General features: G+C 30.8%; 1 protein-coding gene across 1 annotated transcript; it reads right to left on the bottom strand.

Moving 5' to 3' along the window:
- Positions 1-732: 732 nt before the first annotated feature.
- On the bottom strand, positions 733-10,325 carry LOC107780851 (L-ascorbate oxidase-like). Its single transcript, XM_016601454.2, has 5 exons — positions 9,929-10,325; positions 8,786-8,878; positions 6,981-7,193; positions 3,973-4,167; positions 733-1,958 (listed from the first exon to the last, which is right to left on the bottom strand). Exons 1-5 carry the CDS (start codon positions 10,196-10,198, stop codon positions 999-1,001), a joined length of 1,731 nt encoding a protein of 576 aa, XP_016456940.1. The 5' UTR covers positions 10,199-10,325; the 3' UTR covers positions 733-998.
- Between the last annotated feature and the right edge of the window lie 5,623 nt (positions 10,326-15,948).

Genomic DNA, 15,948 nt, shown 5'->3' with positions numbered 1-15,948 from the left:
AGAAAGTTAAAGAAATACCATAACACCATTAGCTTCTTAAAACAGAAAACCCAACTTTGACCACAAACAAATGTAGGTTTGTTCAGCTATAGCAGACAAATGAATGTCAATACTTCTACCTGGAATTACATTTTATGACAGGAAAACAGAAAAAAGTTTAAGTTCTATGCACAGCAAGTTAGTTACCTGCTATCACATATTAAACTACACCGAGATTGGGCTTAGCCAAGGTAATACCAAGTTTTTCCTTCATATCAAAGCTCTTCTGGCTATTTTTGCTTATGTTAAGAAGCGCGTCTAAAACATCACCCTTTATATCGTTTTTGTAGTTGCTCAGTGTTTGGGACTGAGACTAGTAGTTTTTGTTGGATATCTTTTCCACCTTTGGAATAATAATAGCTCATGCATTAAGATATTGTATTAATTAGTTTTATTCTTTTGTTGACTTGATGTAATAATGTGAATTTTATTCTCACAAGATTCTCAACTACAACATACAACAACAACATACCCAGTAATATAGAGGAATTATACTTGTAACATTAGAGAGAACCAAATTAAAACCCCTTTGATTAATTAGTTTTATTTTTTCTTATATGGTCTTCTATGTGCATGCTTAATATCATGAATAATGTGCTTTATTTCACTTAATGCTTTACCTTTGCTTAATTTGAACTGTCACCTTGCAATCAAACAGAATAATATTGTATGGCTAAAGTATACACAAATGCATAATCTTAATCCAAAAGAAACTTAGAATAATGGCCAAGATACACAAGTGAAATACATTTTTCCAAACAGCCTTGAGGCCATTGACCTCTTAATAGTATAGTCACACTCACAAAGAAATAACCACATCACAACATTGTCTACACATTTCTTCTCACCTTCATCGACAGCCGAAATTAAATTACAAAATCACAAAAAAAAAAAAAAAAAAAAAAAAGCCTCCCCTCTTATCTAAACTTGTCAAAAACCAAATTTTATTTTAACAAGAGTTAATTATGCATGTTACTCATGAACATTTTCCCTGTCAAACCACAAGCCAAAGCTTCTTTAGGTATTTTCTTGACAAGATGAACACCTTCAGCAAATACAACTCCCATTCCCATATGTAAATGTGGCTCAATATGACAATGAAAAGCCCAAACTCCAGGATTATCTGTCACAAATCTTAGTGCAGTCCAACCAAAGGGAAAAATCGCAGCAGTATTTCTCAATGGTGGATTCTTTAAATTGAACTTCTTGACATCTTTTTCACTAAATTTCCCTTCTCCATATCCCAAAACCCAAAAATCATGTCCATGCAAATGCCAAGGATGAATTTCACTAACATCTTTAGCTAAGGCATTTGCATTTTGTAAGATAATGTCAATTGTAGTATTGAACTTTAGCATGTACACACCATTACCATATGTAGAATTAGAATTTGATGCTTGTTTTAGGACATCATAGTCCTTAGGGAAGTTATCCGGTGGAGGCTTCGCGTTAAACGCGTTGTTTATGCCATATCTAATCGAGCCTAAATAAGGTGTCGTTGGCAAGACCAACGACACATTATTTATAGCCCATTTCGTGTAACCATCGATCTTGTTCTGAGTATTGAGCAGGATAATACGACGATGGTGTTGAGGTGGTGGCTTAGGTGATCCCATTAGGGCAAAAATTTTGTTAGAAAATGACTTACTATGGTTATAATCATTCCAAAGGGGTGCTATAGGTGGTGGTAAAGTTGGAAATTTGGATGCAGAATTTGGAAGATAGTTTAATAAGGTGAGGCCTTGAGGTGTTTTTGGTTCTCTTCCTCTTACATTTATTGAAATCCAATAATTTTTGGTAGGATCTTGATCTGTTTTGAAAAGAATTGAATAGCTTTCACCTGAATAAATGTCCATGTCTTGTACTGAAAATGGTTGAACATAGTTTCCATCTGCTTCTACTACCACCATCTTGTGACCCTATATATAAACACAAATACATGTAAGAATTATAACATACCCGGTGTAATCCCACAAGTAGGGTTTGCGGAGGGTAAAGAGTACGCAGCCTTACCCCTACCTTATGCAGGTAGAGAGGCTGTTTCGAATAGACCTTCGGCTCAAAGCAAGAACACAATAAGCACAACAGTATAGAGAAAATACATGTAAGCAAGGGGTGTGCATAGGTCGGGTTGATTCGGATTTTTTATTTACCAAATCAAACCAATTGTATCTCGTTTTTAAATCTATAAACCAAACCAAACTAATAAAAGTTGGGTTTTTTTAATTTCGATTTTTCTCTGATTTTTCGATTTTCTAGGATTTTTCGATTTTCTATATAGCACAAAACATATAACTTGTGCTTCAAATATTTTTTTGGTCCTAGTAGGATAAACATTATATAAGATGTTACCCCAAGAAATAACACAAAATAATGTGAGATGAATCGTGATATTGTACTAAAATATTCAACAAGAAAGATAATGAAATCGCATAAAACAAATATTGCTAATCAAAATAAGCCATAACGAAAATGAACATAATCTAAAAGTACTAAGTCATGATAAAATAAGTACGACTAATAAGTATTAAGTACTAATTACATGACTAAACCATAAAAAAAAAAAAATAAGTTATGTATTTTAACTATCTAAACTGACGCAAAACTAAAAAAAATAGGTATTCAACGCTATTTTCATTCCTAGTATTGAATTGAATTTTTTTTGTTAGCATTAATATTGATTTGATTTTGCTTTGGGCTTTATTTGAGTTACTAACTTTTATGGGCTATAAAACATATTTGACTATTCAAAAATTCTAAGTCCAAGCTTGAGATAATACGTTAAAAGAGAGAACTATGAAAATGTTTAAGAAGTATTTATAAATTACATTACAATAAATATTTTTATATATATAATATTTTTAAAACTTGTATACATGTATTGTCGGGTTGGTTTGGTTTCGGTTGACTTTTTTTTAATTAAAACCAAACAAAACCAATCCAATTATGGTCGGGTTTTTTTTCCAACACGAAACCAAATCAAACCAAACTATAGTCGGATTTTTATTCCGGTTTGATTCGGATGATGGTTTGATGCGGTTTATCGATTTTCTTTGTACACCCCCACATGTAAGAATTGATTTTCTTTTTTTTTAAATGAAAGAGGAAATATAGCTATTAAAATTTAATATGGAAGAACTCGTAATGATAATTGCATCATGCTTGGTCGATTGTATATTTGTAGGCTATGTTGTTAGACTTTTCAAAATATTATCGCACTCATATTGAATACTTTAAAAATATATTATCCATATTTATCTTTTGCACACATTGTAGAATTTCGATATGAACAGTTAATTATGTCAAACCTACAAATCTACTATTTAGATCCACTGCCAAGAGGCAGAGCTATTCTTGTCCAAGGGAAGTCAATTAACGCCTCTTTGTTTGAAAAATTATGTAGATAGATTGCAAATTTTTAGATGTATATCTATACTATATATTAAAACCTTTTGATTTATTTAAATATTTATTTTCGTATATTTTGAAACTCTTATCGAAAATTCGGACTCTGTCACTTTCACCACTATTCCAACTGTATACCGTACCCCATAGCTCCACCCGAAAAAGCGTCTAAGGGAAATAGAGAATCTACTACCATCCAATAGCAAAATTATAACACTATATCGTTTTTGGAAAGTGGAAAGAATATAATATAGAAAAAGATAAGGTTAACTTTTGTATGTTTACTATTAAAAAAAAAACAAAGAGACGGGAAGTGTTGACGTAACTGGTAAAGTTATTGTCATGTGACCAAGAGGTCACGGGTTCGTGCTGTGCAAATAGCCTCTTGCAGAAATACAGGGTAAGACTGCGTACAATAGATCCTTATAGTTCGACCCTGCCCCAGATCCCGCGCATAGTAGAACTCAGTGCACCGGGCTGCCCTTTTTATAAAATAATAAAAATAAAAAAAAAGTTTTGTATATTTACCCCAATGGCCAAGTTGAGTGAAGCCAATGCAGTAGTACTGGCAACCCTAAGCCTGTAAATCTTGTTGGGACGCACGCGCAGAATCTGGGGTGCGTACTGTTCACCCCCTCTTAACTTGCACTGTGGAAGTGGTGGTTTGCTAAACTGCGCCGCAAGTGAACAATTGTATTGGCCTCTCCCATTTATCAACAATGTCTGGTTTTTCACAGAAACAAAAAATAGATTAAACATACTTTTTTCCAATTAGAACATCTTAAATAAAATAGGAAATTTTAAAAATAATTTTACTAATACCACCAATAAAAAACATTTCGGAAACTAGAACTTACACTGTCAAGATACATGCAACAAACTACACAATTTTACATAATTATGTAATAAATTAAGAATACTATATATGTGTACTGGTAAAATCGGGAGTAATGTCTACCCAGATCTTCCGATGAGAAAACGAAGGGCACGGATGCACGAGCTCGTAATCGAGATTAAAGACCCTTCATATCGAGATCCGGGAAAAGCGAACGATGTGCTCGTCATCGGGTATGATAAAGCAACACGCTCCGAATAAAGAATGAGTTTTAAGATCTCGGAAAACACGGTAAACAGATACACACGACGAATAGAGGCTATGATATTCGCACCCAACCGGATATCACGGCGCGAATCTCGCTCGATGTCGGTTATGGATCAATAATTAGCAGGAAAGAAAGATCTTTACTTTTTTTTAGACTTATGCTAAGGATGAAATTCTACTACTATATAAAAGGGAAGCTTTTCTTTTGCAAGACACGCTTAACACACGAATCAAAACAATACAAGTTTATTTTCTACCTTTTAGCTACTGATAAAATTCTTGTTCACTTATCTTGTTCTTCATTCGGGATTGTGCTCGAACTGAGGGTCCAATCGAGGGCGAGGTCATTGTTCAATCTGAGTTCGGGCTTGGCCATAACATTACAACTGGATTGATCGTTTATTTCGTTTTTAACTCATTTCTCTAATATTCTTGATTATCTGTGTTGAATCAATCCATGTATCCATAAAATCACGTACAAATTTAATTGTTATCCGATTTTAGGGTAAACAATATATATATATATAAAATATGACCTTATACATAATGCGATTTTTCTGTGATGAACACCTTTTGGGCCAACTGCCCATAGGTTTCTTAAAAACCAATACGTGTTAGCTACGGCAAAATACATTTTCAAAATATTTATTTCACTCAAAAAGACGATCAGATGTGTCAAAGTTTATTAATAAAAAAACTTAAAAGGAGATTACTGTCAAACGCGGTCTTCAAAAAGTCAAGAATAAGAAATTAATAAAAGTCTGAGGAAAAGAAGGATTTGGATAAATCAATCAACGAATAAATATTATCATGTTGCGTTATTTATTCCGAACTTTAGAGTAAAGGTAAGAGGAAGATGTACTACTATATTAGATTAGTTTATGATAAAATTCGTTCTCTAGGCAGAACGAATAACTTTCAAAATATGTTGCATACTTTAACAGTTTTAACTTCTAGAGATTTTTCCTAATTATAATTATAATCTGTAATGTTGCCGAGCTATATATATCGGTATTTGATATAGAAGATGGACTAAAACTTAGGCAGAACTAGTTTCCTTTTAATCAAATATTTATACTGGAAAAAGACGATTACATTTTAAGAAGTTTCCAAAAGCTTAGACGTTGACAATATGGCACGAGAAAGACATCATCATTCAAAAAGACATAGGGAGCAAAAGTCCATTGAAGTCCCTATTTTCAAAACGTAGTGTTTACTCAAATTTCATGATTTCTTTTTCTGTGTGCGATTGATTTGACTATGGAAAAAAGAAACAAAACTTTTTGAAAGTGTGATTTGAACTTTTGAATGATCAAAGCGTGCATGAAAAAGATGCGAGACAAACAAACGAAGAGGAGTAGTTTGCCAAAAAGCCAAAAAACACAAAAAGTAACGAAAAAAAGAAAATTTAAAATGTAAACAAAACAAATAATAGTGAAATAAATTTTAAATTTTTCAATATATTTTAGTTACAACTTATAGCACTTAAGCTGCATTATTTTGTAAGTTACTAATTTTAATTTTTTTGTGACAAGCTAGTTGTGGATGATTTGATGATTCAAAATTTTTCACACGTAGTACATAAAAGTTAAACTAATTCAATGACAAAATTAAGTAATAAAATGATGGTCATACTTCGTTTATTACTTATATCCTATTGTTGGTCGTGTGACTTCTGAGTAAAATAACAAATGCTACTAATTAATATTACACTTTCTGTATTAATTTGGGTTGCTCCAGTGATAAGAGCCCTCCACTTCCAATCAAGAGGTTGTGAGTTCGAGTTACCCCAAGAGCAAGGTGGGAAGTTCTTGGAGGGAGGGGAGCCGAGGGTCTATCGAAAACAGTATTTTTACCTCATGGTAGGGGTAAGGTCTGCGTACACACTAGCTACCCTTCCCAGACCCCACTAATGAGATTATACTGGGTTGTTGTTGTTTCTGTATTAATTTTGGACATGAATTTCTTAGAATTTGAACTTAATACTGATCATAAACTGTATAAAAATATTGAAATCCCAAACTTTTACTATAAAATTTTTTTATTTTGTCTATTCTACAGCAAATATATTTGTCAATCATGATATGACTATATATTTTATATACCAATAAGTGTTGTATAGTGAAGTATTTATCCTAAATCAGAAATCTCGGGTTTTAGCTATGTGTATGGATCGGAATCGCCTTTAGGGAGTATTTTACTTTTCAATGACGGACTTTATACAAACATTCTCTCTATCTCTACAAGGTAAGGGTAAGGTCTGTGTAGCCAAGATCCTTTTCAGATCTCACCTATAGAAATAGGTTGGGTATTTTACTGTTGTAATGAGAGACTTTCCGGTTCAAATTCAAATTTACTCGAGCTCTAATACGGATACAGGATATCGAACAAGAAATCAATATATATATAAAAAAAAACATATATATACACATACCTGGGGCTCACCAATCCAACGAAGGGGATTGGAAGAGAGGTCAACTTCTTGTTCGTGTGAACCTTTGTGCCACCAGTCACTGAGCAATAAATTGAATTCTCCATCATAATGGAAAGGTTCTTTTTCACCTTCTCCAACTTCCACTATTAGTGAACCATATAGCCCAGCTGATCTCTGCATCCCATAGTGTCCATGGTAGAAGTATGTCCCTGCCTGTTAATTTCACACACACTAATTAATCCAATATGCATTACTACCATTGAAAATGCATGGAAATACGGACCGCGCAATAGCTATGTTGTTCGAACTTTCTAAAACTATTGTTGTATATGTCGGAAAGAGAGCCTCGGAGAAATGATAGAGTTGTCTTCGTGTGACCTATAGATCACGGTGGGGTTAGAGCCGTGGGAACGGCCATTAATGCTTGCATTAGGGTATACTGTCTGCATTACACTCTTTAGGATGCGATTCTTCCCCGGATCCTACATGAATACGGAGTGCATTGTACACCAGTGTGCCTTTTTACTATTGTACATGTCGGGTCCTTGAAAAATATATTACTTTTGAAGGACCGAATATATATATCCGACAATGTTTTTGAAAAGTCGTATAGCTTGATAGCTCGTATTTTACTTTTAGAATTGAAGTGCCTTAAGAATTAAGATCATACTTTTGCAAGAACGTCCGTTTTGGCTATTTAAAAAGTGTAAAGAATGAAATAATAATCTCTCTTTTTAATTTGAACCCAAATTAAGTTAAACCAAGTGCAAGAACAAAAGCACTTTTGTAGTTTGAACTTTTGAATCTTTTTATCTCTTTTGTTTTTTGAGTATTATAAAACAACATTTTCCCACGTCAGACCACATCTGACGACTTTTGCAATATTCTAATGCAAGTTGGCAAAAAGTTAAAGAGTAAGTAATAAAAATAAAAGTACCACTTGATAACATAGATATAGACTCATATAGTTAGTGAACTTTTAGATAATTGGACCTACTTTAAATTAAATAAAATGAGGTATTATACTAATATCTTCACTAGCTTAGTAGCATGATAAGTCCAGAATAAATCAATTAATTACTTCATTGAGAGGAAATTATGCTTTATTCTATTTATAATTTAAATATTATTTATCTTTTTTTAAGTAGACCAGCAGAATAACTAGCACACAGTAACTTTTGGCTAGTAAGCTTGGCTAAAGCATAGCTCTTACCAAGCGTGAAAGAAAGGGATTTCTCTACTTGAGCCGTATGTAGGAAACTCGCACGTGTGATCAGAGACGGATCTCGGACTAGGCGGTTGCGGGCACTATGATTCAATATAAATTTAGCACCGTTCGTAAAGATTGGTACCGGGCTTATGCTAATATTGGTACGGGAGCCTATGCCAATATCTGACTATATTTTTAAGACATTTGCAAGTATATATGATGCTTTTGCCGAAGTTTCTGGGTGCTGGTGACCCCTCAACTTATAGTGTAGGTCCGCCTCTGCATACAAGCGATACCAACTGATTGAGATCATCTCATTCTAATAGCCTATATTTGGAGTTATCTTTTTTTTTTCTTCTATTATCTTGTTTTTCTAGATGTTATTACTGTTTCTTTTTTTCATTGCTTCTCTACTATTGTGTTTCCGCTTTCCTTAAGTCGAAAATAGACTATCTACTTTCACTAGGTAGGGTAAGATCTGCGTACACACTGTACTTTTCAAATCTCATTTGTAGGATTATACTGAATATGTCATTATTGTGTGTGAGATTGAAAATTTAGTAAGAGGAGAAGAAGAAGAGGGAGAAGAATATACCTTATCAACTTTAAACCTATAGAGAAATGTCTCTCCAGGGTTAATGGCACATTGGGAAATTGCTGCAGTTCCATCAGCCCATGGTGTTCCGATCTATAATTAAAATTTTATTTAAAGGTAAATAGAAAAAGAAAAGAGAAGAAATGTCAGTCAAATAAAAAAATTTAAAAAAAATGGATAATAAAGAAACAAATATACCGAATAATAAGACGCACACTGCTTCTATATTTATCGTTTTTTTCAAAAAAGAAAAGAAATCCTCAAATAATTGTTTCACCTTTTACTTTAAAATTAAGAACCATTGAACCTAACACTAATACTAAATATAGTTCTAATACTATAAAAATACAAAAACACGTTCCACGCAGATTTATACTCAACTTTATTTATCTCTGTGCACAAATAATAGAGATGTCACTGTTTCTATACTACAAGTTTAAAAAATTATTATTGTAGGTGGCTGGGACACCAACAAGGACAAGAAAAACGTTTGAATAATCAATTTTTATACTTGCAAGATAAGCTCTTTCTAATTAGTATGAGTTAAGTTTTGGTTAGAAACAATATAACTATGTTGCGCGAATCTCCAAATGTTACCCGTGTTTTATTTTTCAAAATTACACTATTTTTGGATAACATCACCTGACGATATTTTAGAAAAGTCCGGACAACATAATAATATATCATTTTCTTAAAGGTTAAGTTACGACCTATAAAAGCACATAATTGCTTATAGCAAACCAAATATAAAGCAAGCATAAAAATATTTATTGTTATCGAAACAAATAAAGTTAGCTGCTAAAACTTATTAAACTACGTTAAATACACTACTTTGATTTGTCAAGTAGTTTAAGAAAAAATAAAAAATAAGACTTTTGGAATTTATGTTCCTAAACAAATCAAAAAATGACTCAGAGTATATATGTGTTATAAAAGCTTCTCATTAAGGGTAGAATTAGTTTAAGTTAAATTGTTTATAAATTTAAAAAGAGATTATTTTTTTTGAATGGATCAAAAAAAAATAGATTCACGAAAAATGAAACGGAGAGATTATATAATTAACTTAAATATCCTTTTTATTCTCTTTTTCAAATTGAGGGACGACACATACAGAGTAAAAAAAATGTTTATACTGTAACGAACCTGTCGGATTCCATGCCAATGAATGACAACACCTTCAGTATGAAGCTTGTTAGTAAGATGAACAGCAACAGTATCCCCAGCTTTTGCCCTAATAGTTGGACCAGGAAACTGTCCATTGATTCCCATTACTACACTTTCTTCACCATCTGGTGACCAATGAATATACTCAACTTCCCATTTAAAATGCCTTGTTTTTGCTGCCATTACTGAAGATAACTCAAGCAATATCAATGGCAACAAGAAGAAGAATAAGAAGACTAAGGAAGCCATTATTTTTTTTAATTAATAATAAGTAGAATGAAGTGATAAATAGAGAGTAGAAGAAAAGAGAAGAGGAGAAAGAGGAGTTGTATACAAAGCTCACACTAATGGAGCTTTGTACTTCATTTGTGGAAAATGTTGTAATATTAGAGCATATATATATAAGGGGGTGGGTGAGGGTTTAGAGGGAAATATCTGAGTAAGGCGTTTAGTGGTTCAGCGGATCCATTAGTTTTAATTCAAATTAAATTCAATATTTTTCTTGAAAAATATGTTGAATATGTATACGTTACTAATTTTGAATTCAATAATTTACCTTAATTTCAAACCACTAAAATTTAAATTCTGGATCCGCGCCTTTGGTATATAAGTAATACAATATTTTTTTTTTGAGATGATGGGGTAAGCAAAGTCATACCTATTTTTAAAATGTATTTTGAAAAAAATATATTAATAAATTTATAAAGGAGAGATACCAATGGGTTTAAACCTTAGGGGTTTCTTGTACATTATCGAGTGTATGTATGTGTGTGATTTTATATTTCAAAGATCTCGACTTCCCTGTACAAAAGTTTTTTTCAACAAAATTAAATTAAATAAACAGATATGCATTATAAATTAAATTAGTAAAAAAATTCGCGCTTTACACAATTGTGAAAAAGAATTGTAGCTAACTAATTAATGTGTTTTTTCCAATAAAAAAATACTAATCAAACACTCTTCATGATTTTATCATCTCTTTATGATTCTGTTGATATCATATATAAAATTCTTTGACTGAAAGGATTTGGGAAAAACATTTCTATTTAAATATGAAAAGACCCGTTTAAATTAGCGTATTTGTAACTTGAATTTTAATTAATATGGAATACTTGAATTTAAAAGAAATAATAATGTAACATAATTGTTTTTAGATGTAGAAAATGGCGTTAATCCCTTAGCTTAGTATGGACAAAAAATTTGATCATATGTTTTTTAGAAATTTTTCAATCGTCACACCTTCATATTGACTCTAGAATTTTAAAGTTACGTAACTTAAATTTGAACACAAAAAAGGAAAAGGGCAGCAAATAGATAAGAAAGAAACTAAACATTATATAGAAATTAATAGGGTATATTTATTTTTCTGTTTAATTTTTATGTGAAAAAGAGAGATAATGCAAAACCCTGAGGAAAAAGATAAATGGTAAAGTTAGTCAGAAATAGTGAGAAATTAATAGGGTATATTTATTTTTTCACGAACTTTTATATGAAAATGAGAATTACTGCAAAACAATTGAGGAAAAAGAAAAATGGTAAAGTTAGTCAGAAATAGTGAGAAATTAAAAGGGGTTATTTATTTTTCTGATAAAATTTATGTGAAAATGAGAGATAAATGCAAACATGAGGAAAATAATAAATGGTAAAACTAATCAAAGAAAGGTGACACATTATATACTTCTTTTGATACTAGCTTTATAGCGAAAAATTTATAGTGCTACATCAATCTAATAAACTTAAGATATATGTCTTAGTATGCATGTTTAACGCTTAACCATGGTTAAATGATACTATATTTTTACATTGACTTACATATTATTAAAGTTAATTATTTAATTAGGTGTAATGGTGCTAGCAAATATCTACGGGTATAATGTTTGTATTTCAGGTGTATAAAATAGGGGCACGTATTCCTATCATACATTTCATATTATATTGGTTGGCTTTAATCATTTTCTTCTTTTTCTTTATCTTTCGTCGTTTTTTTTTTCTTTTCCTCTCTCTTTCTTCCCTTTTTTTTTAAATAGGCAGAATACCTAAAAAAAAAATATAAACTTGGCACGGATTATTAGTTACAACTCTAAACTATTCGTGGTCTTAATTACCTCCCTCAACTTGGTCTTTTGAGAGTCATTATCCCTCTAGAAGCCGATGTGGCAAAGAGTGTGGGTGCACTCTCTTTTAAGCGTGTGAGAATAAAATAATAATAATAAATCAGCTTCCAAATATATTGTTTTTTAACTTTTGTTGTCATATAGTCATATATAATGATTTATTTGTTACAAATATGTATTTCTTCTTGCTTCATCTTAACATACAATGTGGGCTTTACTCTAACTTTTATTATTTTTAATTTCTTCTAAGATATAATATCTATTTGCTCCAACTGCATATTTCTTTTTTTTTTTTGGTCGGACTTGTAAAACGTTTGGTAGGAACTCCATAATTTTACCCAATTAAAAAACTTGTAACAAAAATAATGGAGTATAGTTGTGTATATATATATTTCCTGTTTTCTTCTTTATATATTATGTCTACTTATTTTAATTCTGTATTTTTATTTTCGAGCCAAACTAATAAAAAGAATTGGCCATAACTCCATTATTTTTTACCAAATAAAAAAAGTATAGCCAAAATAATTAACTTGCAATTGTACACTTTTTTTATTTCTTCTTTTGATGAAATGACTATTTATTTTAACTGTGTATATTTATAGTCAAAATAATTAATTCCAAACTATTTATTTTTTATAACTTTTTACATGTCTTGACTATTTATTTCAATTGTATGAATCTTTATTTCATGTCAAATTCAAAAAAAAGAATAACTAAAATTTTATTATTTTTAGCCAAATAAAACAAATTAGCCTAAAAAATGTAGTTATATCCAAGTTTTATTATAAATTTTATTCAAAAAAAATTATCTAAAAAAGTAACATACTTAAATAGGTAAAAATATATTTTATTTTCAAAAAAATGCCACATAGATAGAAAATTCATGTGGCAGACGAGTGCATGCCACTTTCCTGGGATGAGATCGTCCAAGGGGGTAACAACTATCAGATGACCAAGTATAGAGGGTAATTAAGACCATAGATAGTTCAAGGATGTAACCAATAATGCGTGCCAAGTTTAAGGAGGTTTTAAAGTATTTTGTCTTTTAATTAATTGTGGCTATGATGTTAGTTTCAATGTAACGCTTGAAAAAGAACAAATATATTACCACGTTGGTCATATAAATAGAACTTTATGCCAACATATTCATGAGACATAAACATCTTTTTTGGTGTAAAGAACAAAAGAACTCAGTATTCCCTTTCTTATTTTCTTTTTTTAAGGAAAAAACATCACATAATAATTGACTGAAAAATAGAATCAATTGTACCACTTGACCACTGAACAAATCCAGCTCACACTATGATAATGGACTATATACAAGAGAAAACCAACAAAAGAAAAGAGACAAGAAGGAAACTTCATCAAGATCTTGAAAAACTTTTGTCAATAAAGTATCTTTGATTTTTTTTCTTATTTTCACATATATCAAAAGAGAAGTGAAAAAAAAGGCTTCTCGGATTCACGCATCTTTCAGGAAAGGCCCGCATTCCAAAGGGTGTAATGTATGCAGTCTATCTTAATACAAGCATCAGTTGCTATTTTTATGGCTCGTACCCATATAAGTCATACGAAAACAACTTTACCGTTACTCCAAAAGTTTCTATATTTTAGTAATAAAACAATAAAATAAATTAATGAGATGTCTGTATAGATGCTTATAATGGGATATCATGTGTCCAAATTAATTTAGTTTACAACATAAAGTAGTTTGTGATGAATTTATTCTTCTTTTATAGCAAATAATATTAATATATAGATAGAATTACTTTTTTTATTCTTCTCTTCAATTAAAAAAAATTATTTGAAGATAATAAAATGATAATAGATTTGGAATGAAGTCGTATTACTGCCAACTTGTAAGGGCAAATATCATTTTTAGCCCACAACCGAAAATATTTATATTCGTTAGCTAAAAAGTGTACAAAATTTATATATTTTTTGTATATATAATTATATATATACAAAATATATATTTTTCGGCTATTATTTTGAGAGCAACTATATACTATCATTTTCCCTACTTGTAACACATATCCTATGCGGGATTAACCATTTGTTGTCTATATTGTTGTACTATTTGGCAATTCTATCATCACTTGTATTTTTTGAGATTTCAGATAATGCGATATTACTGACTATGAATTTGGAAAATCTGATGTAGATTGCACTTGATTTCTTTGTAAGATGGGAAAAATATGCTTCAGACACTGATATATATAGAATCTTGTACAAAAATATTTGTCGTTTTTACTCCTAAAATACTCCTGCTAAAATAGTACTACCTACGTTACAATAACCTATTTCCTTTTTGATCTATTCTAAAAAAAAATGATCCTTTCTAAATTTGAAAATAATTTTGCTTAAACTTACAATTCTACCCTTAATTAAAAGTTTTTATAACCACACAAATACTCTGGCCCTTTTTGAATTGTTTAGGACCATAAATTCCAAAAATATTTATTTTTTTTAAACTCCGTACCCAGTCAAATATGTTCACGTAAATTAGAACGGAGAGAGTAGTACTGAATTAATGACCAAGATGCACAGAAACATTGAATAAAGTTAAAACAAAAGCTGAGGAACAGAATGTGAGTGATCAGTCCTACTACTTCTTTATGGTCAAAACTCCCAAAATCTCCTTATTTTGATTTTTTGTTTTTGTAGAAGTACCTTTCTTTTAAAATATAATAATTTGTGTTTAATTAAACAATGAGTTAATACTTCAAAACTTACCTAAACTATAACGATTTTGCTAGTTTCGTATTTAAACTATTAGGGATTTCATTACCCCTTAAACTACAATGAACCCATAATAAAATACCACCTCAAGAAATATGTGGGTGAGAAAGTACTTTCAATCTCTAAAAGGCCCGTGGGAGCTTAAAAATTTAGTCCACGTGGAATATTCAATAGCTAATTAGTCCAGAAAAATAATTATTCTTAGTACTATTTTCTTATTATTAACTTCTGTTTTTTCTTTTCTTGTTTTTGTTGTAAATTCCATATTTCTATCTCTCTTTTCTCTTTCTTATTTCTTCCTTCTTTATCTTTTTCTTATTTTTTGGCCGAATTCATCTCTTCTATATCTTCCTTAACCCAAACTCAACTGGGTATATATTACAGATTTCATCTTAAATTTCTTCATCCGTTTCTCTTCTTTCGTTTTTCAAAATTATTGTAATAACACCTTCTTTATTCTTTTTTCTTGATTTTATTTTCTCTTCTTTGAAAACTCAGTAGCTTCTTGGGGATGAAAATGAAACCTTAACTTGGGATGAAAAGTGTAAATGAAATTCGACATTCATTCAATAGAAAACCCATACATTTTGGAAGAAAACCTTAAACGCTAACTATAAATCTGAATGAATCCCTAGTATCCCTTCCCAAATAGTACTTTTGCAACATAAAAACAAGAAAAATATTAAACAAACCTATGAAATCAGCCTTCATGGTTTATTTGAATATCCAAGGACAATAATTTATATAGTGTATAATGATTTTGTATAATTATTTTTTAAAATAATAAAACTAAATTATGTTAATGGAAATTAATTCCACGTGGAGTACCATCTGGCAGACCTAAAAGGGGTTTGTGGCGCGTATAACTCAGACAATACCTTATACTCTTTTAGGGGTTTTGAATATACAGGGGAGTATAGCTTAGGAAAATTTTGGAGACATCAATAGTTTAAATAGGTAACTGATAAAAATATAATAATTTAGGGAATTTTAGCGTATTCACTCTTAAACAATTTGAAAAGCACTTTTCCAATATTAAACACCAATATCTACTTGGCAAGGTTCCAAAAGCGCTTAAGGAGAAAAGGTACACTCTTCATCTTCTAAAAAACAATTTCTTCAATAAGCTTTTTTTTTCCTTCT

The sequence above is a fragment of the Nicotiana tabacum genome, chromosome 9 (assembly GCF_000715075.1).
Source record: "Nicotiana tabacum cultivar K326 chromosome 9, ASM71507v2, whole genome shotgun sequence".
Classification (NCBI taxonomy): Eukaryota; Viridiplantae; Streptophyta; class Magnoliopsida; order Solanales; family Solanaceae; genus Nicotiana; species Nicotiana tabacum.
Note: the sequence above shows the minus strand (reverse complement) of the source record. Positions and strands in the feature narration are given on the sequence as shown.